Here is a 27,882-nt window from a genome sequence, read left to right on the forward strand (position 1 = left end):
TTCAGCAGTTAAGGCAGACATTTTTATAAAAGAATACAAACTGAAAATGTTGGTATTGTCTTTAGTCAGCAGTTGCTGGTATTTGCAGTTGTGAGTTGACACCAAAGCCAAGGAGATTTGAGAAAAGTGTTGAATGTACTGACACTGTATTGTCCTGTATACGGCTCTGAAAGACACAAATGTACTTAACCACCTGAACTCAACATGCCACTCCATTTTATTAAACCAAAACTTTTTATTTTGTTGTTCTTGCAGGTTTCAAATGGCTGTGTCAGTAAAATTCTATGCAGGTATCAACAAACTGGTCTTATATGCCCAAAAGCTATCGGGGGAAGTAAACCACGTCTCATCACACCAGAAGTGAGTGCCAGAATTGCCCAGTACAAACAGGAGAAGCCATCTATATTTGCTTGGGAAATTCAGGGCAAGCTCCTGGCGGATAGAGTCTGTGCTCATGATAAAATTCCAAGTGTAAGTGCTCCTTAATATAAAAAGTCATTTGGTCTTAATTCCTCCCAACACTGTGCAGACAACGTTACAAGATGTCAAGGATATGGAAGAAATGTCAACCATTTTTTTAAACGTACTGTATATAATGAACATGTTATGTTTTCTTAAATGTGAATTATGGCTTAAAGAAATGTTAAAAATGTTTATGGTGCATGTGACTGAATTAAGTAATGTATAAAAAAGTAAAGGGGTACGGGGCCAACCTGATGAGGAGGAGTCTGTGCCGTGTATTTGTCAGTTGACTACTGCCATCGTCCATGAGTTTTTCACCCATTTTTGTACCTCAATAATTTACTTATTTAATCCTTATAAATTGAAAATTCTATTAAATATCTTCAAACAGCATGTTCATTTAAATAAAAAGAACCAATAACTGGTAAACTAAAGAGGTGAAAGTGAATTTCAAGACTCCGAAAAAGAAATGGGGAGCCGCAGCAGAACAGAGATTGGTGCTGCTGCCTCAGATACAAGATGTTGGGTTGGTTACTCTGGGGACGTTGCACATTTCCAATGTGTCTGTATGTGTTTTTTCCTCCTGACATTGTAGTTATCCTCTCATAACCCAGACATCTCAGTGTTCTGTGAATCAGCAAATCTATTGGTCTGCCAATGGTGAGTGTGGGTGTGTGTGTGTAAACTATGATGGATCGGCACCCTTCTTGGGTCGATTCCTCCAAGCCCTGCCAAGATAAGCTTTAGCCCTGAATGATGAAGTGGAGTGCACCGAAACACAATGTCATGCAGACATTTTCAAGTTTACAATTGGCTGAAAGTCTTCATTGTTAGTGTGTCATAGAGAGCATGTGCATCATTGTCTATAATGGCACTCATTTTTGTTTTAATTCTCTGTTTTTCTATGACCTCCAGGGGGTCCAGAGTGAGTCCTATAACTGAGCTTGACCTTTTAATTAGTTTGTTGATTTGGTGGGAATCTCTTAAAGTGAGGTTACCAGCCCAAAACACCACAGCATAGAACATTTTACTGGCCATCACAGTGTTATAGAAGATGTGAAGGATGTCTCTTCCCACATTTAAAGGAATGCAGTGTCCTAAGGAAAAAGAGCCTGCCCTGCCCTTTCTTATCTATTTCCTCTGTGTTATGAGACCAGCCCAACCATTCATTAATATGGACTCCTAAGCACTTGTAGGTGTGGACCACCTCTACATCTACTCCTTGAATAGTGACTGGACATATAGGCTGTTTGGTATGGCGAAAGTCAATAACCAGTTCCTTGGTTTTGCTGATGTTAATTTGCAAACAATTTATTCTTCACCAAGAAACAAAATTCTCCACCTGACTCCTACACTCCCCTTTATTATTACATCCCATAATTGCAGATTCTTCTTAGAATTTCTGCAAGTGACATGACTTGGTGTTGTATTTATAATCTGAGATGTAGATAGGGAAGAGAAAAGGAGACAGGACTGTTCCTTTTGGTGCTCCAGTGTTGCTCACATCTGTATCAGAAACACAACCCTTAACAACGATAGCTAAATGGTACTGAAGGCACTTGAGAAATCAAAAAAACATCATCCTCACAGTGCTGCCAGCATTGTCCAAGTGGGAATAAGCCTTGTGGAGCAGATATACCATTGCATCCTCCACTCCAATTTTTGTCCGATCAAAAAACTGCAGTGGGTCCAGGTGGTCTACCTCAAAAGGACTTGTATAGTTCAAGGCCAGTCTCTCAAAGGTCTTCATGATAAGAGACGTTAGTGTCACTGGCCTGTAGTCATTAGGTGAAGAGGCATCTTTCTTCTTTGGAAGAGGAACAATGTGGGATGTTTTCTACAATGGTGGCACTTTCTGGAGCCTTAGGGACAGACTGAACAGGTGACAGAAAACACCACAAAGTTGGTCAAGACCACGAGGACTGACTCCAGCTGCTCCTGTAGCTTCTTCAGTTGTCTCCTTACTTGGTCTTCAGTTATGGACAGTCCACACTGATGATCAGAGGTGAACTTGTCACTGGCAATTCCATCTGAAGTTTTAGGAGTTGGTGATGTAGTAAGGATGGTGTGGGGAGACTGGTCATTGGGAGAAGTTGGCAGTGTGAGGGGAAAATCTGATAAAAAATTGGTTCATTGCATTTGTGTCTGCCAAGATGGCTCCATGTTACCCTAACAACCACTGGAATATAGTAATGTTCTTAAAAATACAGTATTATGCTTATAAATATACAATCACTTTTCTTGCTCCAACATTCTGTATTATCAACACTCGCTCCTCTTGATTCAAAGGTGGTTTTTATCCTCAAGTTATAAGGTTGCTGCCAAATACATGTGTGTTTCTTGTATATACTGTCTCTTTGTATTTAACATATGATGTTGTATTCTTTGACTGCTGGTATTGTAGTGCTGTCACTAGTCTGTGGAAAACATGCAAGCAAAAACTTGATTGTAAAATGTACACAAAGTGATTCATTTGAATTTGAATGTTTTTTCTCTGAATGCTAGTGAAGAAAATCTTTAGAAATAGTAGTAATGAATGTCGTAAGCAGTGAATGAGTTTTAATAAAGCCTTGCAAACTGGTCTATAAATAGTCAGAGGAGATCTCATCTTATTAATTTTCTTTTGAAACATGTCTAGGTTTCATCTGTTAATCGAGTTCTAAGGAATATTGAGCTGGAACAGGGAATTGGAATCCTAGGAAGTTCTCCGGCACCCTTCTGGAGTTATGGTCAGAAAATTTAAATTTGAAAATGAATCTATTGTAAATTTGTTTTATGTACAACCTATATTTATTCATTTCTCATGCATGTTTAGTACTCTTTCTTACTTATTCAGATTTGAAATCTGCATATACTTGCTCATTTCAGATGATTAGGAGTCTACCTTTAAATGTAAACCTGGGGCATCACTGGGCAGGTCTGACCTCATCTTATTGCCACCTACAGGCCTGTTATCCAAGACAGAAGGTCCTATGTATGTCTGGGGCTTTGTTGTTTATTAGAATATTCAAATTTTTCTTGGGCTTCTGTAAACTAAGCATTTCACTACATTTTGCACTGTGTGTATAAACTGAGTGTGATAAATTAAATTTGATTTAATTTAATTTTAGAATAGTATGGTGGCAAGGCACCAATTGAATACAAGGCATTCAGACACAGCAACAGGCTCACAGTGGGGCAATTTAAATCTGAATATTAATGTAACTACACACCCTTTTATTTTTAAATTAAATGGGATGCTAGAAGAAAACTCAAACAAATGTGTACAGTCTGAGTATAAGTAATGCAACGCTTGAGAGCTCCCAGGCCTGTTTGATTGCATTGATCTTAGTCAGGAATGCCCAACTCTGATCCTGAAGGGCCACAGTGGCTACAGGTTTTTATTGTAGCCGTTTCTTAATTAGTGACTAGATTTTGCTGTAATTAACTTAATTTAGTTGATTTGCTATTTAATGCCCAGACCCTTTAAATTAGTGGTGAGCAACATCGGTCCTGGAGGGCAGCAATGGCTGCAGGTTGTTGTACCAACCAAATTTCTTAAAGAGAAGTCAATTATTGCTGATGAAGCACTTATCACACAAGCAACATTTTCCTGCTTCATTTTAGTTGTCTTGCTTGTTAAGATTCCCCATGCTTAATTGCTTATTTATTTAGTCTTAAATGGCATCGTTCCCTGTTTTAATTGCTCCTTATTAGCAATAAGATGCAAATGACAAAGGAATCAGCAGTTCTCCATCTAGCTTGTTCCTATTTACACCTGTGTGTGCACTGTTTGGGTTAATAAAATACTTAGAAGGAAACTGTAGAGTAATTTTAGTTCTTAGTATTTTTTTCATCTGTTTTAGGCTTCAAATCATTTGGATTATATCCTTAGAGAGGAAACAAATCTGCGATACAAGAATGACCTGACAGGGCTGATTAAAAACACCAACAAGCCATGAAATCAAATAAGATCTGTTATTATTGACAAGGATTGTTTTCTAATTAAGCAACTTGGCTGGGACAAAAACCTGTAGCCACTGTGGCTCCCCCAGGCCCAATTTGATCACTCCAGAGTTAGTGGAACCTCCACACAAATGAGATGGAGAAATTACACATAAATACAACCACTGGAAAGAGATGATGATCATATTAATATGGGAGTTTTTCTTAATTTGTTTATGGGTTATTGGTTAAGAAATTAAACAGTTTGTGTATTCAGGGTTTATTTAACCCTGAAGAATATTTTGGCAACATTTATTTTGTTTCAAAAAATGTTTTTGAAAACTATAATTATTTTCCATTTTTTTGGGTGCTGCCATTTACGATGTTCCAAAATTATCCAAGATTATGATACTTTAAAAAAGCCTTTATTTTGTTAGAATGTACTTTTTTTTTGATCGCTGTTTTACACTTTGATTTTTTTCATTAACAATTTGAGCTCTGGCAATTGATAGTTTGGTTTCCCAGTACAGACTCTATATTTCCTGACCACATCCACCTCCCAGTCCTTATTTTTTTTTTTTTATCTGTTTGTTTTGTTTCAACTCTAGAAGAGACAATCATGTGATTTTTCTTCCCAGTTATTTAAACGATCATTTAGGAAAACTAGGGGGCTTCGCTTTGCTCGCCAACCCGCTCGCCAACCCCTCCCTCCGCCGCCTGTGCTATGCGCCGTTATGAAGAGGGGGGCTGAATGCACCCCAAGGAGATGTGGTCGCTCCTCTGAAACCCCTCTTTTAAAGGTGATACACTGGGAAACAAATACAGGGTTTTTTTTACCTCCTCTTTGCTCCATCAGCTGCTGGCTTGCTGCTGCTGCCATGCCGCGTGATCTGCGTCTCATGCTGCGCTTCAAACATTTAAAAGCCTGTACAGCAGCTGTCCTTTTGTCTCACTGCCTTGTCTCTCTTCTCCCCCAGATATCCTCAAATATTATTCGATCTCTTTTCACTGTTCCGTTATTTCACCGAGTAATATTTTCTGTTTACGCTAATGTGATCTTTACTATCATTTTTTTTGAGACTTTTGAATTTTCCTACTTCCATTATCTCTATCCTGCTCTGCATGTGTATCGCGCCAATGTTTTTGAATTGTTTACAACGTTCTACTTTGTCTTTTTCCAGTCCCAGGCATGGTTAAATCTCTTGGCACAAAGTCTAGTCTTGTTTAAGAGCTGAGAGCACAGAAATTGTCTGCTAAAAGCATTCCAAAAACTGAGAGGTTAGATGAGCATGGTCTTGTTTGAAAATGGTTGTATGTAGGGTGTGACTTGCAAAAGTCACCGTCTCATGGGACTTGCTTCCAAAGGTTGTAAGTATGACATGACTTGACCATCTTGTGGGATGTGAAAGTGTCTCTCTGTCTGTCTTCAAAACATCATGTCTTGTCACAGGAAAAAGTCTTGCCTCGTCCAAAGATTATACAGTAATAATACAACCACGCTTTCTCAAGCCCTCTTAATTCAAGTCAGAATCATGGCATGAAACCATGCTGGGTGGCTGCCAGTCCATTTCAGAATTTACAATACAAGGCCAGTTTGGAATTGGCAGTTAACTTAGCATGTCTGTTTGTGAAGGTGACAGGAAATCTGAAGTACTAGAAAAATTTGCACAGATGTAGGGAGAAATGTGTAGACTCACAGACAGCGACCAAGCAACGGATTTAACCCAAAAGTAGACACTTGAAGTTGTACTAAACACTACACCACCCCAATTTAGCATAACTAGTGACATTGTCTGATGGTGCAAAGTACTACATTAATGAGTAACATGCTATATAACTTCCCTCCAACTCCCTCCTTAGATTGCAATTTTAAGAATACATGCCCTTTACATTTAAAAAATATGACTTGGTTAAGTCTACAAATAAAACAGCAGCCAGTTATGCAGCCACAAAGAACAAGGGCAGAGCAGGATATATTTAACTGGTATGAAGTCAAATGAAATGACTGATTAAACTCAACATTTAATTGATTTGTTTTCTTAATTTAAGAAATAATTCATAAACTAGGAAACCAGGAAAGGTGTTCTGGTCACTTTTATGGATGCAGGGTGATGGCATCACGGGTCATGTCTCATGCAACTAAGAATATGTTAGTGCCCATACATCTGTGTTCAAAATGGTGATGTTTACAAAAGGAAATTAGATTACCATACGTACCATCAGGAGGTCCATAACAGATTACAATTTTTACATTGATCATAATCTATGCTCCTTGTTGTCCTTTGTGGATACATCAGTGTATCGATTCACTAACTGAAAAGACCAATGTCCACACAAGGCGTGTTTCCCACTCTCTGATTCACAATTTTGCCTTTATCACCCTGCCTGCTTAACCTTAATCTGTTGCTTTGTCGTGTTCTCTACACTGAACAGCAATGAGTGAGTGACAGCCTTGTTGACTCTGTTTCAGCCAGATGTTAAAAAGAACTGCGGTCCAGCGAAGATTACAAGCAACCAGAGTCGAAACAGGACAGTGTTCAGTCAAGAACAAGCTGAAACTTTAGAACAAGGTACCTGCATCTTGCTTTTTGTAAGTGTGAATATTCTCTCAAGTGACATCAAAGACAAAGACACTTATCTACTCATCCATCCATCCATTTATAAACCTTCTTAGCTGCAGTGTTCAAAGTGGCTGAAGCCTGTGTTGGCACCACATGGAGCAATGCAAAAAGCAACCTTGGATGAATCAGCAGTCTACCACAAGACACTGCCATGCACACACTCTCAGCCCAGAGTTTCTGAAGCTGTGAGGCAGCAACCCTAATCATTGTGCCATCCCCAACACTATACCCAATAGACTTTTTATGTAAACTGAAAAATAGAAGTCCATGTAAAATGAGAAAAAAGACAAGCCTCATCCAACTGAACCATCACCTGCTAGGGCCATGCTCATGCCAAAGACATGAAGAGCTGTCAGGTTGTGGCAAATTAATGGTGGGAAAGCAGTGGAGTGAACTACAGTAAGCATACGAAGCTGCAGGTGATATTTAATATTTTAGATTTACATGCACATAAGCACATTCAGAAAGGAATTCCCAGTGATGTCGTACACAGAGATAAAGTATATCAGTTTTGTTAATTGTTTAGCATTTCATATGAGTTGCAATATTAAAATGGGATGTATGCTGTATATTGGCCCATTTATTATAAGTTCGGTCTAACAGGAAGTGTTTACAGATGGCTATGGCATTGGACATTGTAGCAGATGGCTGCCGATTCAATACTCCACTGACTTATTATAGTCCATCAAGTCACTTAATCTTGTGGTACTCTGTAAAAAAACATTCATAAATAACATAACTGTTGCTCCGTATTTGCAAAGTTTCTTAAGGTTGTGTGCTCCCCATGCAAAGGTGCTATTTACAAGGGTCTTGCCAATTTAAAAAGCAAATTAATTTTTCAATTCAATAAATATATGAAAAATATATATACTAGATGCTGCTTGTCAAATATACACAACTACAATATCCTCCTCTTGATCGTAATATTCTAAAAGACTAAAGATCTTTTCTGGTAGAAATCTGTTATGGTAAAGCATAAAGAGCAAAGTGCTACTGCCTGGACGACTGCCCAAGTCCCTGTCACATGGTGATTCTCTTGGAGGAGCTCATTCGTTTTTTCTTTGCTGCAGGTCCACCAACTTGCACGGAAAACTTGGGGGATGTTGGCAGGATTGGCACTCCAGCCACTGTAAAAAACCTCACACTGTTCAGTGTGGTGCTGAGGTGACACCTGCTGCACAGCTTAATTTGGATGTGGTGGGTGCGGCAACGTTCTATAAAATCAGCAAATGCTCCCAACCTCTCTCTTTCTGTCATTAGAGTTTGTTCACTTTGTAGCAATGAAAGTGCTGATTGGCTGTGTTGGAGATCCCATCTTTAGAGTACTTTCCCTTAGTCTAACACTGCTAGTGCATATGCAGGCAGCTCCAAAAATACGCATCTGTTGATAACATGTGTGATAGATTTCATCCTCCAAAACAAATTCAGTTGACACACTTTGTCAAAATAACATCATTGTCAAGAGGTATGAACACATAGCTCATTTAAGCAGGATATAGTAAATGTAACTTCTAGTTATGATGCTCCACATTTCTTCCCGAGCAACCTGACTAATTTTATAGGTGTGTACATAAACTCATTAAATTTAAAAATCTTCAACCATGTCTCTTGAAATGTTTCCCATGCCCTAGCACTGCTGTGTATGGATGTGCCTAGGGCATCTAAAGCCAGAGTGATTGAAGAAAATCACATTTGTATGAGCAGGAGACAAAAGTGGGCAAACCATAGCTTTTCATTTAATAAAACTCTTAGAGTAGGCAGCAAGCAGAGGATCTGGGCTGAACTCCAAATGAGTAATATAAAGTCTAGAGTCTGGTAAAGGATATATTTAACTTGTATGAAGTCAAATGAAATGACTGATAAGTGCAGTTAACAGTCCGAGAAAATCATGGAAACGCATCAAGTTTTGTATGCAACAGAAAATGTGAGAAGGCTTATGCATATCCACAGATATATGACTAAAGTAATGCCTTGGAAAGTACAGTATGTGTTTCAAAGAGTTTTTATATTTCAGTTTTTTAATATGCAAAGACTGTTCTGTAGTCAGGATAGCAAGAACCTGAAACCAATCCTAGCAAAAAACAGAAGATAAACAAGTCAGGGTGGGGTGCCATTATAATGTCAGACCATCTATCCATCATGCTTACATGGAGTCAGTTCAGTATGAGCAACAGCCTATCCTTATCCATGGCAGGAAACCTTTGTAAGTACACGAGGAACATGGTAGCTCCAGACAGAAGTCTAGGGGTCCTCGGGGCACACCTTCTAATTCACTTTCTAAAATACAGTGTTCAATGTTAATCTATATAAACAAAGAGATTCTATTACCAAATCTTGTGTTATTTAAATAATATTGATTTACTACAAATAATCAATTATAGACAGATAACCGTGTTTGCCAGAAGTATTTTATAGGTTAGTTTGCTTTGTTACAAATTTCAGAAAAGGACAAAGAATTGCAATATTCTTAAAATCTGATATATACTGTAATTATGTTAAATTCTTACATAGTAATGTGGCAGTATAATTACAAGTAAATTATATTTCTTGCTTGCACGTTCCAGCAACACGCAACACGTTGTTACACTCCAGCTCCATGATAAACAAGAAAGTATTAAAATACATAACTTCATTTAATTAATAACTTATGCAATTTAAATATTTCCTAAATATGTTTGAAACATTTCTAAATGCAGTAGTTTAAAGTTCTGTTCTGATGATGTTCTTGTTCAGTATAATAGCATAATTCAGAACATAAGAAATTTGACAGACGAGAGTTGACCATCCAGTCCATTGGGATCATTTGTTTAGCTAATAGCTAAGCTGTCCCAATATCTCATCCAGATTCTTCTTGAAGGTTATTAAGGTTTCTGCTTCAGCTACATGTCTCGGTAGTTTGTGCCAGAGTCCCACAACTCTGCTCTCCCTCTGCATTTCCAGTCATTCACCCTTAATTTGAGGCGTTGTTGTTGACTCTACTGTATCAATGCTTTTGAAGATTTTAATACCTGGATTAGGTCCCAGCACAGTCTCATCTGCTTTAGACTAAACATATTGAAATCTCTAAGTCTGTCAGAGTAGGACATATCCTACTTCATGGGTTTGATAATTTGAATGAATTAATATAACGAGCATCTATTATGCATGGAGCGCAACTTTACATAATAAAGCTTTACAATACCCCTAGATTCAGCATAAGTGTTAGTTTTTGTATTCACATAGAATATGTGCCCCTTTCCATTGTCTAACGTGGGCCCTATAAAATATTTCATTCTGAGTTAGTTTTTCTTTGTCTTCATGAAGTTGATTTTACCTGAACATTTCTTACTGAATATATCTATATATATATTCATAAATTCAGGTTTCTGTGAGGTGGTACTATATATGCCGAACACACATTTGTTATTTTGTTTATTGATCATCATACAATCATGCCACATTGCACACACTAAACTTATATTTTATTAGAGGAAATTTGCTAATCATTTCTAAATTCAAAACTTTTTTCCCTATAAATATATTTTGTACTCTAAGTAGTTTATGAATATACACATTTTATGTTTTATTTTGCTTTTATATCCTCTTGAAACTGAATACAGTATTTGTTCTTCAAAAATATTTTGAAGTTTTTCTTTTTCTTTATGGCACTTACAGAATTCCAAAAGGCTCACTATCCCGACATTGTGACGCGAGAGCACCTGGCTACAAAGATCAGTCTACCGGAGGCCACAATACGGGTAAAGTGACCAGCTTTCTTTACAAAATAGTCCACTCATAAAACATTTTCTTAAGCATTTAAAGAGAAGGCAGTACAAGCTCAAATCATTGTTTGATTGGTCACATTTCTAAGGTCTGGTTTTCAAACAGAAGAGCAAAATGGAGACGTGAGGAAAGGCTAAAGATAGAAACCTATTACAGAAGCGAAGGTATGTACTGCCACTTTTACTTATTGTGTGTTTAAATCCTTTATTTTAGTGTATGTTGAAAATCACTGACTTTAAATTATTATTATTATTAAATACATTTTAATGTATTTGTTCTTTTCTATTAAAATTCAGCATAATGTTATGGTACATACACACTGACATCCTCGTACAATTTTTATTAATATTCAGTAAGCCCAGTTAGGCCATATTATTCCTTGTTGACATAATTTCTTAAACCTTTCAGCATATACCTTTCAGTCAGCATAGCTTCCATGGAAACATATGGGTGAAAACACTCACCACCAAATAAGTTACCTTATTTTATGGTTCTTCTCACAGTTGTTTAAGTTACTATAAAGGTTTATGATGCCCAAAGGTTTGTTGCAGCAGAACAGCATGTAACTGAGATTGTGATGAATCTACTGTACATGGAGTCACAATTACTGTACATGACACTGAAAGTTGGTGTGTTATGTTTCAGCCTTGGTTTATTCCTTGCTCATGTGTATTTTTTGTTTTTGTTATTTTTGAGTTATGACTTTTAAAGTCTCCATGCAATTCTTGTTACATTTGTTTATTATTTAGTATTGTACAGTTTCTTTTTCTGATCCAACATTCTATGGGTTTTGTGAGTAGATCCTAAAAGCTGGGCCCCCAATGTCTCGGTTGAAGGCCCGCAATCATTTCCTTCATTGGTTCCTTGATATTCAAAGAGTGCATTATTATTGTTAGTAATGATTTCCAGGCTTCTTGGATTTTTTGCTTCTGTTCTTGCATTTTACTTACTGGAATGCAGATTAACATTTCTTACTGTGGGTTGCTTTGTTACTCAAACACGTTTCACTTTTGCATTTTTACTTTAGTGCCATTTTTTGTTCTTTTTTTAATTGAAATATATGGATCCTTTATCGATCACCATCTTTCAAGTCAGAAGTTTTTTATGGTTCATTTCCCTCATGGGGTGTATATGTCAGTCAGTCATTATCCATCCATCCATGACTGACTGACTGACTGATCCATCCATTATCCAACCCGCTATATCCTAACACAGGGTCATGGGGGTCTGCTGGAGTCAATCCCAGCCAACACAGCCAACACAGGGCACAAGGTAGGAACAGATCCCTGGGCAGGGTGCCAGCCCACCACAAGACACACACGCACACAGTTAGGGACAATTTAGGATCACCAATGCACCTAACCTGCTTGTCTTTGGACTGTGGGAGGAAACCGCAGCACCCGGAGGAAACCCACGCAGACACGGGGAGAACATGCACACTCCACTCAGGGGGGACCCAGGTCTCCTTACTGTGAGGCAGCAGCGCTACCACTGCACCATTGTGCCACCCGGGGTGTATATGTATAATTTTTCATATTTTGGGATTATTTTAAAGAGAATTTTTTAAAATATTTGAAGCTAGCACCCCTTTTTTGGCCTAGATAGCCTGAAGCCTGTCTGTGGAGTTTGGGGTCAGGCTGCCTAGAGTGAGGCCAGTACTAAGCAGGATAGGGAAGGCACGGCCTAGTTTATGGGTCTTTAGAAGCTTCATACCTTCTTGCCATTTTGACAGTACACAAATCATAATAAGGTAAGATTCTTCATGAATGTCTCATTGTGCTGGTCATCTCTGATGTACTCCCTTCAGTTTTTAATAGCTGCTGCATGGAACAAGCAACAGAAAACAGGTTAGATACACCTCACAAATCGTTTACCATGTCTAGCAGCTTTTCAATTTCTTCTTCATCTTTGCATGCCTCCACATCTTTATAATGGTGATATCAGCTGCATTTGGTGAGGTTCTGTTCAAACTACGTCATTTCAGGTGTGGGGCTCTCTGTCCAAGGTTGAGTCTTGTTGGACACTTACTTCATTAATGTAACATCACACAAATCTTTACATATTCTTCTTCGCTTCTGCCATATATGAAGATGGCATTCATCACTTGTTTAAGCATCCATATTTCTCCTGTGATGAGGTAATGCTCAAATAGAGTTGAAGAAATGTCTAATGTCCAAACACACTATTGAAAGAGTTTAGCTTGTACGCTCAGATTTCTGAATTGGTATTTGTGACACCAGATTAGTTTAGGTGTGTTGGCAAGGGGAATGCTGGGATTTGACAACTTTGCTGAAGTCAGCTCTGTGATTCTAATGATAATAGGTGACTCTTACATGATCTGTAGCTTTTTAAGATGACTGCTTAGAGTAAAAGTACACATCTTAGTGAGCAGACCATAGGCTTTACAGTTTAATTTAAATGTGAATGATGTAATCATGTGACTCCTCTGAAAATCTGTGGGGTCACAGCTTAATGTGTTCCACGTCCAAGGTGGCTTTCAAAACTAAACATGGTGATGTATTGTTAACTGCAATGTGCATGTCCTCAAGTACTTCCATATTATTGAAACCCTATCAAGTTTTATCTTAATTTTTTTGTCCAAGCCAATTTTGTATTGGATGAAAAGCATTCTTTATCAGAGGTTATAGTTCCCTAAAACACAGAGCATGTCACTGCTCTGTCTTGGCTGGAGTAATACACCTATACAAAATGTTTCAGATTTTCAAATTTAAGTAACGTTTTCCCAGTGTCCTAGTATTCACCATGTTCTCTGTTTACTCAGTAGCTACATCCTCTGAGACATTAGTTATCATGGGAGGGTTTAGTGGCACTTGCTGTATTTGGTTTCTATGCATCACATGAGCTGTAGGATTTATTGGACGCAAGGCTCCAGAGAGACTGGAAGTAAAAATGAACAATATTGAAAAACCTGTGGCAGCGGTGGAAAATGATTAGGAATCAGAGCATTAGGACAACTAGAGATCTTGAATACAATTTTGTAACCATTTGTTAATCCTAGAGCAAGATGTTTGATGAACAGTCAAACATTCTCATTTCTGGTGACATCACTTTTTCTACATCAGGAAGTTAATAATTGCTGCTGAAGCAGATTCTGAAAAGTGTAGCCTGAGCAGATTAAACATTTTTTTTTCATCTGGATTTAATTTATAAATGACCAATTCTAGATTGCAAAGTGGCAGGCTAACAATTGTGCAAAATGAAATCCACTTCAGAACTCATTTTGTTGTATTTATACCACCTATAACTTACTGCCTGAACCACTACATTTATTGTGAAAGGGAAGTGGCCAACAAAACGTGACTTCATAAGGATTTTACCTTTATACTCAGACCTTGACATAGGAAAGTGTTTTCCACAAAACACTCCACCAAACAAATTCCCATACTGTATAGTTCATCTCATAGTAAGTTCAGTCTCTATAGTTCAATCACATGTAACTGATATTGTGACGAATCTATGTAGAGTCTTAGTTGCACAGCACTGACAGCAGATGGGTTGTATTTCAGCCAGGGTTTATTCCCTGGCTTTGTGTGTTTTCAGCTTTATTGATCTTTTTGTTGTTTTAAAATTATTATTTTTCATGTTCCTCTAAAATTGCTGTTAAGTTTGTTTAGGATTTAGTATTGTACTGTGTTTTAGGTGTTCTGTCATTCTGTGTGTTTCATGGGTGGATCCTCAAGAGGCGGGGCTCCTATGCCATTGCTTCCATGAATGCTTTCATCCTCTATATTGAGGCTGAGGAGCAGATCCTTCAAAGATTCGTTGATGTTCAAAGATTGCATTATTATTGTTAGTACTGAGTTTTTGGCTTCTTGATTTTTTTGCTCCTGTTCTTGGATCTCGATTACCCAATTTGCTTCACAAGGCAACATTAAAGTCTGTACAATATATATAGAATGAACATATACTTAATGTGCCTTAAGTCTAACAATGTCCTCAACCTTGCTCCCCACACTTGTAACATATACCTATTATACTGCCTCTGCTTGACCTGCCTTTACCACACAACAGAACTTCCTTAGTCATCATGTTTCATTCTGGTGTCTCTTTTGCATAAAGAGGTATCTGACTGAAGGTTAGCATTTTATATTTATTTGAAGTACTTGTGCCCATTTCCGTATATTATGGCTCTTCTTGCTCCCGTTTTGCCCTTTTGATTTTGAGTGTTGTCCAATTGGTATGTATTGCATTTTGCATTTTTTATTACGGTGTCCATGTCTGATTCCTGCAGTTGATGCCAATTTTTTTTTTGACCACTGACCTGTTTTGTCCACTTCTGTTCTTGTGTTGTTCTGGCTGATTCTCTTTGCTAAGTACTCCTCCAAATAATGGCAGTAGTAAATTGGGTCTTGTTGCCTTCACACTTACTCATGTCCAGCTTTCCCAAAACAGTGACACAATAGTAAGAATGGCAAATGAATCAGAGGGGAGAGAGAAGGAAGTGGAAAAAAAACTGTAGAACAAGGACTATCATGTGTCATGGTTAATGAACACAGACAAAATGTCATCCCGAGGTTCCTTCTATATGATTGGTAAGATTTTATAGCTTTCCAGAGGAAATTCACACAGAATTAGTGGACCTCTTTCTTGGTATATAGCCTTCTCTGGGTTTTTCTTTCAGGATCTAGTAGTCCATAGAAGTTGATTCAGGTATGGACCACCATCCTTTCTGAGGAGGGAGAGAGAATCTTATTCTAAAACTTCAAGTGTGTAACATTTTTTATGTTTCCTGGTACTCTCATGGGAAGAAAAGAGGTAGCTTCTCCAAAGCTTGGAATATAACATGTTAGTTGAAGACAGCAAAGAAATACCAGACATATTAATGCAATTTCAAACATAAAATGTGTTGAGAAAGTAGGCTTCAATTTGTTTAAGGAGCATTGGTTAATTATAGCTTAAGTGCTGACCAGATATCAGGTGTATAAATGAAAACAAAATAAGCAGGTTAAAAAGTTGGGGTGCAAAAGGGAATTCCCATTTAATATCCAAGTAGTTCATGGACTAGGAAAGGTAAAAATAATAACAAATTTAGCATTGTATACTGTATTTACTGAGGGTTTAACTTCCCTAGCTGGGAGCTCCATGCTCCTTAGAAGCTGGTTCAATAATGATTTCTGAATTCCAGTAATCTCATTGCTTACATGCAAATGGGCCTGGAACATGGATTTGGAAATTATGTCTGACATCTTCTAGTAGCTTCACCTCCATTCCAGGGATTGAAATGGGTATGGGGTTAGTGACCATGCAAAACCTAAAGAGTTTCCCCCCACATACTTCTGTAGCCCATGCAACACTCCTGATGTGAGGAGTGGTATCCTGTTAATTTCCAAATACATGACTGAAGTTACCTTAAACTGCATGACATCTAGTCAGATTCTCGTGGATATTTAACATTAATATATTTTTAATTCTTTGTAAATATTGGGAGGAGCGGTGCCTCTGAGGCTAGGGATCTGCACTGGCAATCAGAAGGTTGCTGGTTCAAATCCCGTAAATGCCAGATGTGACTCTAATCCATTGGGCCCTTAAGCAAGGCCCTTAACCCTTTAACCTGCAATTGCTCCATCCTGGGTATAACATTAATCTGCATCCAGCCCTGCATGTAGGCCCTTCAACCTGCAGGGAAAAACTGGGAGAACTGGCACTCCAGCCACCATAAAAAGCCTCAAACTGGTCCATTGCATCTGAACTAGTGTGGTGCTGAGGTGTCACCCATCGCATGGCTGTACTCAGGTCCTAAGCTGGGATCTTCAGGTGGTTTGTCATGTCATATCAGCGCATGCTCAGAACCTCTCTCCTCTCTCTCTCTTGAAAAATACATACATTAATGGCAAGCCAAAAGAAGCATGGATGACATTGAGGAGTGAAACATAAAGGCTATTTCTTTTGTTTTCTGACACCTTGGGCTGCAGTGTGCTAACCAGTTGGTTGTCAATTTACAGAGTTAAGTGAAGGATGAAAAATTTTATTTCAATTACTTTATAGAAAATAATATAAGGAATGTTACATCTGGAGCTGCTGCTTGAGCATTTTTCGGTTTTCCTTCAACAATCAACTAATTGGCAAGAATAAAATGGAATTGTGTGTGTGTGTGTGTGTGAAGCATGGAGGTGTTTAGGAGAGATGGCAGTGGAGTTTTTAACCAGATTGTTTAATGGAATCTTGGAAAGTGAGAGGATGCCTGAGGAGTGAAGAAGTGTACTGGTGCTGATATTTAAGAATAAGGGGGATGTGCAGGACTGCAGTAACTACAGGGGAATAAAATTGATGAGCCACAGCATGAGGTTATGGGAAAGAGTAGTGGAAGCTAGGTTAAGTGAGGTGATGATTAGTGAGCAGCAGTATGGTTTCATGCCAAGAAAGAGCACCACAGATGCAATGTTTGCTCTGAGGATGTTGATGGAGAAGTTTAGAGAAGGCCAAAAGGAGTTGCATTTTGTCTTTGTGGACCTGGAGAAAGCATATGACAGGGTGCCTCGAGAGGTGCTGTGGTATTGTATGACGAAGTCGGGAGTGGCAGAGAAGTACATAAGAGTTGTACAGGATATGTATGAGGGAAGTGTGACAGTGGTGAGGTCTGCGGTAGGAGTGACGGATGCATTCAAGTTGGAGGTGGGATTACATCAGGGATCGGCTCTGAGTCCTTTCTTATTTGCAATGGTGATGGACAGGTTGACAGACGAGATTAGACAGGAGTCCCCGTGGGCGATGATGTTTGATGATGACATTGTGATCTGTAGCGATAGTAGGGAACAGGTTGAGGAGACCCTGGAGAGGTGGAGATATGCCCTAGAGAGGAGAGGAATGAATGTCAGTAGGAACAAGACAGAATACATGTGTGTAAATGAGAGGGAGGTCAGTGGAATGGTGAGGATGCAGGGAGTAGAGTTGGTGAAGGTGGATGAGTTTAAATACTTGTGATCAACAGTACAGAGTAATGGGGATTGTGGAAGAGATGTGAAAAAGAGAGTGTAGGCAGGGTGGAATGGGTGGAAAAGAGTGTCAGGAGTGATTTGTGACAGACGATATCAACAAGAGTGAAAGGGAAGGTCTACAGGACGGTAGTGAGACCAGCTATGTTATATGGGTTGGAGATGGTGGCACTGACCAGAAAGCAGTAGACAGAGCTGGAGGTGGCAGAGTTAAAGATGCTGAGATTTGCACTTGGTGTGATGAGGTTGGATAGGATTGGAAATTAGTACATTAGAGGGTCAGCTCAAGTTGGACAGTTGGGAGACAAAGTCAGAGAAGCAAGATTGCGTTGGTTTGGACATGTGCAGAGGAGAGATGCTGGGTATATTGGGAGAAGGATGCTAAGGATAGAGCTGCCAGGCAAGAGAAAAGAGGAAGGCCTAAGAGAAGGTTTATGGATGTGGTGAGAGAGGACAGGCAGGTGATGGGTGTAACAGAACAAGATGCAGAGGACAGAAAGATATGGAAGAAGATGATCCTCTGTGGCAACCCCTAACGGGAGCAGCCGAAAGAGGAAGAAGAGTGTGTGTGAATGTGTGTTTAACTGAGGCCTTCGATCGACTGCAGGTTAAGGCACAGGCTTCCTGTGACCCTGAACTGGATAAGTCAGTTACAATATGGATGAATAGACAATCTGCGTAACCATTTCAATCATTTTTTAGAAATGTGTCAGTTTCATGGTAGGAGGAATATTCAAGTAGATTGTGTATCAGTCCTTATTTACTAATTTAAATGTGTATAGCACTCCTACAAGGCTCTCAAGACCACTTAGTCACTTGACAGTTTCATTACACATGTAAAAGGATTTGTTCACTTTGTGCATAATGAAACAAATATAAAACTTTAAACAGAACAGTAAATGCACCCTGAATATTAAGAACACCTTACTCTATAGCATAGTGCAATTTCAATAATGACATAATAGCAGTATTACAGTTAATAAAATGTCAGAGAATATAAAGAACAATAGTGCAGCAATACTCTTTCCAAAATGCAAGGCTGCCTATACTGTAATAAGCTGTCACCACGAATATGTATAGCTTGTTCATAGAAAGGGCGTATACAGATAATAATGTAGAGGAAAGATCTTTACATATTCAGTAAACTATTGTTATGGATTTATGTAATGTATGCTGTAAAAGTTTTGGGTATGAAGGCTTTGTAAACGTAAACTTGTACAAATGAACATTAGCAGTATTTCTAGCTAGCTAACATGACAGCTCATTACTGAAACCAATGGGCTGCCATTGTGGGATATTACTGGAATGAAGTGAGATGATGGTGTAGCTTTTAGGATGGCTATTGTCTCATTGCATCTCAATTATATTGCTGTTTGGACCAAGGCTAGAATTTATTTAGATTTTCTTTGGCTTTTCAACCTCTTCTTTTAACAGCATTGCATTTATTTGCTGCCGTGGAGCATATTTAACACTTTCAACCCTTGAGAATAGGCTTTTTCTTGGCTCTACCTTTTTAATTTCCCAGCTTCTTATTATCTCAATAATCTTAAATTCCCCATGCAGTAGATTCATAATGCATTCAGACCTCCTAAATATCTGCACACTATTGTGGTGTAGATTTAATTTTAAATGGATACATTTTGACATTTTTTCTTAATCTACCCTCAATAACTAATAATGACTGAGTGAAACCATGTTTTGAAAAAAGTTTGCAAATGTATTAAAAATTAAAAACTGAAATGTCCCATTTATTTAAGTTCACTCAAGTGCAGTATTTCTTTTTTGGATTTTTGTCAGTTGTATGTAGTCTCCCTTTAAGGTTCGTTGATGTGAATATCTGTTGTCACATTTGGGCTTCAGAGTTACTCAAAAAGACAGCCAGAAGAGAACTGGGCAACTTGCTGGCTGAAGCACCCGAAGTAGGCTTGGAGATGAGCGAGGTGTTCGGTCCTAGAAGAGTTTGTAATCAAGATGTCATCCAGGGAGACAAAAAGGAAATCTACATCAGTGAGGACAGGGTTCATGAACCTCTCAATATTTGTTTTTTGCATTTTTAAAGTCAAATGGTGTGCATAGGAATTGAAAGAATCCGAAGGGAGTGATGACTGCCATTTTGGTAATGCCGTCTGGGTTTGCAGGTACATGGTGGTAGCTGCATATGAGGTCCAACAAATTGTTTTCCCAGAGAGCCATTCTGTGAAATCCTCTATGTGCGGAAGTAGGTAGCGGTCCAGGACTGTGCAATTATTCAAGCGATGGTAATCACCACAAGGTCATAAACCTCCACCTGCTTTGGGCACCATATAAAGGGGTGACGCCCACAGGCTGTTTGGTCAGCGCACAATTCCCAGCCATTCCATGTCGGCAAAGTCAGCCTTTCAAATAGATAGCTTGTCAGGGGTGAGTCGATGAGCATGGGTATGTACTGGTGGACTAGTAGTGTAATTGTAGTGTTCAACACCTTGCTTGGTTTCCATTGTGGAAAAAGTGGATTTGTACACCTGGGGGTAATCGTTGAGTGGTTGAGTGAACTTGCAAATCACAGCCATCATGCTAGAGGCTAGAGGTAGCTACACTGCTGAGTGTACAGGAAAGAGTGGCAAAGTCCTTTGCATCCACAAGGCAACAGATCTTAATATCAATCAAAAAACACTTTTGCGCACAGGAAGTCTGTTCCCATCAATGGAAAGGCCACCTTGGCCAAGGCAAATGTCCAACTAAAACGTCATCCACTGAAAGATAAGGTGGCATGCTGTGTTCCATAGTTGAGAATTTTAGTGCAATTAGAAGCATCCAGTATGAGTCCCTCTCTCCTTCAATCCATATCAATAGGCAATGCAGGTTGTGTGCTCACTTGTGCACTGGTATCAAACAAAAAACTGTGGCCGGACTGGACATCTTTAATGAATAGTAGTTGGCCTGCAGGATTAGATGAGATAGTATTTGCTGACCTTAGTGGACTGAATTTACAAGCTGGACAGCTTTTCTTCTCATTTCTGCTAAATTAGGCATGGTAAAAGCACAGGCCAATTGTCAGGATTGTGGCAGGAGGAGGAAGAGCAGAACAAGCCATGGGCTTGCTAATAGGAGCTGATGACGGTTCCAGGAGACAGAACTCTGTGAAGCAGAGTGCAAGCTGTCGGCCATTTTGGCCAACTCTTCAGTTGTCAACAACAGACACGTTGGCCATGGTAGTGTGTGCTTGTTCTGACATCTGTTGCAGAAACAGTTCCCTAAATATAAAACAGGACTTGTGGCTACTTAACAAAGCTAACATATGGTCCATCAGCACAGAGAGTTTTGCATCACCAAGGCCTGGCAATGATAGCAGTCACCACATCCGCTCAGACTCTGTGAGCCTGTAATACTCCAATAGGTATTCCTTTAAAGTTATATACTTATTAGTGTCCGGGGATTTTCAAGGAGACTCCCCACCCAGGACGCTGTGGAGCTGCTGATTGTGGCAATGACGTAGTAGTATTTTGTGTTACCTGCCCTAATGTCCCACAACATGAAATGTGCCTCCACTTGAACAAACCATGCCATTGCTTTTTCTTCCAAAAACTCCAGTAAGCATAACTCTAGAATCCTCTGAGGGCTTCAGGTTACTACTGTAGTGCTCTAGGAGAGGAGAAAACATGACAAGCAATGTTTTCTTGATACAGGGGAAAAAATGACTGAACTTTATTCAATGCGATACACTATATACACAACTGTCACACCTCTGACCTCATAACACTGCTCCATTTAACACTGCAGTTTGTGTGTATTATTTTCTTACAGTGGCGCAGCACCTCCAGCCACTACACCAGAATGATGAATGAAGGACTGAGTATAATGCAGTAGGTTAAACTTGAAACGCATCTGCTCTTCATGTAGGTCCCCAACTGACAAGAATATTACACTCACCCTTCCTTCACCACTTTTGCTCAATAGGTCAGATACTCCACCTTCTCCTTGTCTTCCGCTTAAAGTCAGTGACAGCAAGCACAACTCCTCTTCCATCAGCAGAGCCTCACATCTTCTGCTGTGACATTATCATCTATGCGGCACTGACCAAACACTGTCACTTATAGACTAGAATATCAATGCACCAATCGCACAAACTGGAATATGTATAAATGTGTTTTGGTTGCTCACCGCAAATGCGTGCTTTGTAGTGCAGTCTACGCGTTGGCTTCACGTGACTAGTATAAACCAGGCTAAAATGAGTGCGCCAGCTGCATGTGGGGGCGTTCTCCAAATCTCATATCATTTCTGCCTCTCTGACTTTGTGCCTAGTTCAGACACATCAAATATAAACTAGAGTCTAATGTTTTAAGTGGCAAGATCGAAGAGCAGTTCTTATTATAGTGCTGTGAATGCTTGCTTGGGGTCAACAGAGTCGACAGATAACCAAGACAAATGCTGGTAGTATACGTTTAAGAGTGCTGGTAGTCAACAGCAAAAAGTAGTGCTTGTTAACCACTGAGCTTCACCAAACTTCCCTTTTCCATTTGACAATATGATCATGCTCCTTTTTTCCTTTCCAGAACACCACCCCATCTTTAATCCTCCATTGATCCTATTGGTTACTGGTGCTAGTCGTGTGGCCCATCAATCACTTCTGCTTCGTTCTTCATTTAATACACACTTGGTGCACTGCAGAGCATGCAAGTCAACATAATAGTATAAAATATTGACAAATAAAAAATTTATCAGCAAATAAAAAACATGTTGGCCAATTTTCTTTTTTTCTTTAACATCGGTAAATTTCAGTCATATCTGTCAAGGCATTTTTTAAATTTTTGATGATCTATCAAGATCATTTAGTTTTTCTATTGTAGGTTTGTTTTATACCCCTGATATTAATATATTGAAATGTTTGTTCTTAGCAGATACCTACTGACTTACATGTACCATCCTGCCAAATGTAATCTTTTTAAGTAAATGGGAAATAGTCTTTTTGTTGATGAATAAAGTGAGTGAGTGACTGAGTCAGCTAGCTTTGCATTTTTTTATATATACTATATATAAATAGATAAGTTAATATTGCGGAGCTTGGCCCGGACACAGACAGGCACACACGTTCATGTCACCCAACACACGTTTATTTACACCTATACTATTTACAATTGTGCGACACAACCCCCAAAGACCCCAAAAGTCCTGGCCACCACACAATGCCTTTTCCTTTCTTCAGGCCGCCTCCTTGCCTTCCTCCCGACGTCGTCCAACTTCCACCTGACTCCAGTCACTGTCTGAAGGGAGGCGGCCCCTTTTATACAAGCCCGGATGAGCTCCAGGTGCTTCCCAACACTCCTCCGCGGACACTCCGCTGTGTGGCGGAAGTGCTGGCTGCATACCCGGAGGCCCTCTGGGTGTTCCCAGTCTTCTTCCCCCAGCACTTCCGGGTGTGGCGGAAGTGCTGAGGTCCAGGGCTCTCTAGGCACTGGGGCACCCCATGGCGGTGACCACGGGCCCCGAAGCCCTGCACCCGTGGTCCCCAACACAACCAGGGCGGTCGCCCTCTTGTGGTCTGGAGGAGGCGCAAGCCCTCCTCCGGTCCTCTTGGGCGTCCCGGCTGGGTACCACCCCCCGCGGTCTGCCACAATATATAATAGAGTGTTACATTTTTTCATATGCACACATTAGTCAAAATATTTTACTGGCCTATTAGTCCAGTTAGGTAATATTTTATTTGTCCCAAGGGGGAAATTACACATTATAAGCATAGAAATTAGATATGAGTGGTACTTAATAGAGTGGTACTTAATTACTGAAATGTTATAGAATGGGTCAGGACACTTGGTTCCTAGGGTACAAATCCTACTGACGGTCACATCCACATTTTTTTTTCTTTATTGACAGGTTTTCTTTGTTAAAATATACTTTTGTACCCTTCATGAAATATTTTTAGGGTTAGAATGCAATTTAGTGGGTGGTACAGTCGTGCAGTGGTAAGTGCTTCGAGAACCCTGGGTTTGAACCCAATGCCTGGTCATTGTATGGCATTTGCATGTTCATCCCATGTCTGTTGGGATTTCCTCCTACATCCTGGAAGACATGCTGCTTAGGTTCATTGTTAACTAGCGTGAATAACTGTATGATTGGGTGCTGCCCAGATACTGTTTCCATCCTTTGTCCCTCAGCACCCTGATTTGGGTTTAGCTGGTTTAAGATGTTAAGGTATGTACTTTAGTGATTACAAAGGTGGCCAGAATTGCAAAATATGCTGTCTAATACATTAAACTACAAAGAACACCACCTTCTTGTTTTTAAATTCTTTTGTACTCCTACAACTCATCGATGTGTAATCACTTTAGCATGTTTTGTTTCCTCTGAATTCAGAGTCTTTGCCACCACTGAAACCGAACTCGTCGAATGAATTGATCATTCCTCCTCCATGTTCATTTGCCGCATTTCCTCTTCCTGTCTTGACTGACAGCCAGCCTACCCAGGTGTGTATACATTAACACTCTCTTTTAAATAGTTCAATCTTTCTCAACGTAAAGTATGCCAACGGGAATTCAGTGAAATCACAGTATAGACAAAATTATTCTCTTTCTTTTTTATCATATTTCAACTTTTAAACTGATAGTTTATTACTTCACGTAATCAGACTACAATAAAATTCTTACTTGCATGTGCTAATTAACATGCAACATGTGGCCACTCTCTGGCGCCATGATTAGAGAGTAGAACATCTTTACCTTGAAACTTCTATCTTCTTTACTTGAAAATCTCAGGGCACATTTGTCCTAATGTAGCAGCAACAAGTCATTGACCAAATGTGGTAATGCTTTCTATTACTTCTACCTCTTCAGGAACAGACTGGTTGCTTATCTGCTGCATGATCAATTATGGCAACACAATACAAAGTCAAGGGTTTTGATGAAAAACAAAAAGATCTGGTCTGTAGGAGTTAAACAGTACAATTAAATAAAATGGTTATGGGCTTGTTGCTTCAATGTAAAGACTACTGTGTAGAGCAGGGATGTGCAAAGTCATTCCTGGAGGGCCGCAGTGGCTGCAGGCTTTTGTTCCAACCCAATTGCTTAATAAGAAGCACTAATTGCTCTAGAAACACTTCTGCTTCATTTTAGTTATCTCCCTCGTTAAGATTTTGAGTCTTAAACAGCTGCATTCTTGGTTTTTAATTGCTCCTTATTAGCAATAAGATGCAAATGACAAAAGAAACCAGCAGTTATCCATTTTGCTTGTTACCCTTTACATCTGTGTGTATTTATTGTGCACTATTTGGTTTAATTAAATACTTGGAAGGAAAGAGAAGACAAAAAAGTCAAGGATTGAGAATTACCTATCCGTTTCACACTTCAAAATATTTGGATATCTTTAGAATGGAAAAAAAAATCTAGGATTTGAGAATGACTTGACATAGCAGAGTTAAAGCACTAAAAAGCCATGAAATGTAATTATTGGCAAGGATTGTTTTCTAATTAAACAACTGGGTTGGAATAAAAACCCGCGGCCACTGCGGCCCTCCAGGAATGGCTTTGCACACCCCTGGTGTAGAGGATTTAAACATGTGTTTATTGTTAAAACAAGTCAATATGTTTGATGTGCCATGGGTTTTCATTTGGGTCCCAAAAGGGTTCACTTCGCTTTGAATAAGGTGAGTAAGGAGAATATGTTAAAAACATGGACTAAATTATTTTGACTAGCATTCATTACCTCACAATAGTGTCCGTCCTTCTCATCTGAGATTACAAGTTGAGAGTGTCCAAAATGGCCGGACTACACCCTTTATCAAAAGAGTAGTTTTATTGATGAAGTTAAACAGGCAAGAGGTGAACAAGGGGAGCAAACAGAATAAATAATCAAATCAAACATAATAAAGGCAGAGGTAACTCCTGACCTCTTAACTGTTAAGACTGGCACTCTTGGGTACCATCTAGTGGTCTGGAGGAATGCAGATAGTCTCCTTCTTTCCATACTGTGCCAGCACAGAATCTGATTTGTGGGTACCATCTCCACCAGTAGATGATAGCACCCCCTGATATGCACATTGGTCTGCAATTGTTTTGAGAGGTGCTTTCCTGGCATATCTGCTATCTTTTAGCTGCATTTTTACTTTCTGTTGTCTTGTGACAGTATGGTGTGCCTTCTTGGTGGCTGGATAACCCATTACTCATTCTGTACCTAAGACTGCAAAAAAAAGAAGGCAGTTCAAAATAACGTTCCCGGCTTATAATAGCTTTAACCATTACATTCGTCCAAATCTGTTGTGATTCACTGCTGCAAGACTACAAGTGCTGCTCAACACTCCATTTTTACATTCACCCTTATCTCATTAACATAAGTCAAATTTCACAGATGCCAATTTGACGCACTACACTACTGCGCAACATAAAAGACAGCACTAGCTGTGGCACCTTAGTCATTGGCATTGTGCATCAGATCATCAACAGGAATGATAAAGGAAAATACACATGTCTTAAGGAATACATTTCATTCTGCTTACTTTATTTAGGAACAGTGGAAATTGCTGCCTAGATTGGGGTTTCTAACAGCAGACATCCACAATGGTTACTGCCATGATCTGAATGGAATGAAGGCATCAAATGTCAAATTTAATATGATACCTTATATTCCATCTACAAAATCTTATTAAGGTAATACACATGAATTCATGAATCTTCAGCAGCCTGCTTCCTTTTTTGGACAGGAGTGTCCCACCTCCTACTACTTGTTGGCCTTCAGCAATCATGCTGTCCTACTGAGGATTCTTCAAGGTCTCATATTCTCAGATGTAGGTCACAAACTTTGGTGTTGAATTTCCAGCCCCTCTGCCATTGGGCATCTAGTTGGGCTCACCTGTTGACCTTAAGCATCCTGAAGGTGTTCTTCTGGGGTGCCATACTCTCTCACACTGGTTCCTGTGGAAGCTTTACCTCCATGACGTGACCTGCTGCCTTCTTGTGGTACTAATGTGCAAAGGACTTTCTGTGTGGTGCTGCAGGTTTTGGTGTCATTGTTAGTTTGGATTTTGGACTGCCCCTGTGCAGCCATTGGAAATCATTTGCCATGGTACTTCATTAACAGACAAATTCACATTGTTTAAATGCCACTGTAGCCAGAAATATTGTTATCGAGACAACAGCATTTTTGCTTCTGTCTCACAGCTCCAAGGATAACAGTTTGATGTGTGGTAAGGACACTGTTTCTACATGCCTGTTACACTTAAGTGGGTTTTCTCTGGAATCCCTTTTCTCTTCCCTTATCCCAAGTACCAGTGCATGCAGGCTGAGTTCAGTGGCAATCTGAAGCAAGAGTACAGCACTGTCAGTATTTGTCATATATTATTATTTTATGTAGAGAAAAAACATGTAAATAGCAACAAAAGTACATTAACACAAATTCTGTCATATACCAATACGTAAAATAAAATCAGAATATGAATATATCATTAAATATGCAACAATTGTAGTAAATATACGTGGAATTTGTAATGAACACATGAGCACAGAAAATGAGCTACAGTGACTACCAGAAAAGGTAACTGTATGAGTTTGAGATGTTTATTGTTTATATTTTTGATTTCATGTTCAATTTCAAATTATAATTTGTTTGGTATGCATAGTACATTGAAAGTATTAAACACCCACATACAATTAATGGTTGCATTCTAAAAAGCAAACAATTATTATGCTTTGGAACAAAAAAAGCACAAAATAAACAGCCATCTTAATAAATAAGAAATAGGAGCAAAGATTCAAGTTTGTGAATGTCTCACATTTCTTGGAACAAAAATAAGATAATTCTTTATAATAATAAATATGATGTTTTAGAGTTTTGCTATTACTTATGTAGGGTCAATAATTTTTCTTCTATATACATTTTTGTATACAAAACTAAATAAAAAGCAAGTAAGTTTAACATTAACAGGATGCAGACAGGACTCGAGTCATAGACCAGACCACTTTCAGAGCTAGTCTGTACCCACTGAAGGCCAGCACTTACTGTAAGATCTCTGACTATTAAAGGCAAAATTTCACTGTAGTCTTTTTTTAAAATGATAAAATACATTTTTCAATAACATTGAATTTTTCAGGGCCTCTGTGCCATAAGATGAGTCTTTTTATAAAAAAACATTTTTCCTTAGGTTGTGTGCAAATAGCCACATATTTTCAGTCAGTCAGGTGGTGAGTCAATGTGGG

At 39.1% G+C, this 27,882-nt stretch overlaps 1 protein-coding gene across 1 annotated transcript in view; it reads left to right on the forward strand.

Moving 5' to 3' along the window:
* LOC114659400 (paired box protein Pax-4) overlaps nucleotides 1-27,882 on the forward strand; it is a 51,536-nt gene that overhangs the window by 18,815 nt on the left and 4,839 nt on the right. The window contains exons 4-10 of the mRNA XM_051929809.1: nucleotides 256-471; nucleotides 3,101-3,202; nucleotides 6,857-6,956; nucleotides 10,662-10,744; nucleotides 10,858-10,933; nucleotides 19,583-19,729; nucleotides 26,338-26,474. Of these exons, the coding sequence (XP_051785769.1) occupies nucleotides 256-471; nucleotides 3,101-3,202; nucleotides 6,857-6,956; nucleotides 10,662-10,744; nucleotides 10,858-10,933; nucleotides 19,583-19,729; nucleotides 26,338-26,474 (861 nt within the window). The remainder of the gene's footprint in view (nucleotides 1-255; nucleotides 472-3,100; nucleotides 3,203-6,856; nucleotides 6,957-10,661; nucleotides 10,745-10,857; nucleotides 10,934-19,582; nucleotides 19,730-26,337; nucleotides 26,475-27,882) is intronic.

The sequence above is a fragment of the Erpetoichthys calabaricus genome, chromosome 1 (assembly GCF_900747795.2).
Source record: "Erpetoichthys calabaricus chromosome 1, fErpCal1.3, whole genome shotgun sequence".
NCBI lineage: Eukaryota > Metazoa > Chordata > Cladistia > Polypteriformes > Polypteridae > Erpetoichthys > Erpetoichthys calabaricus.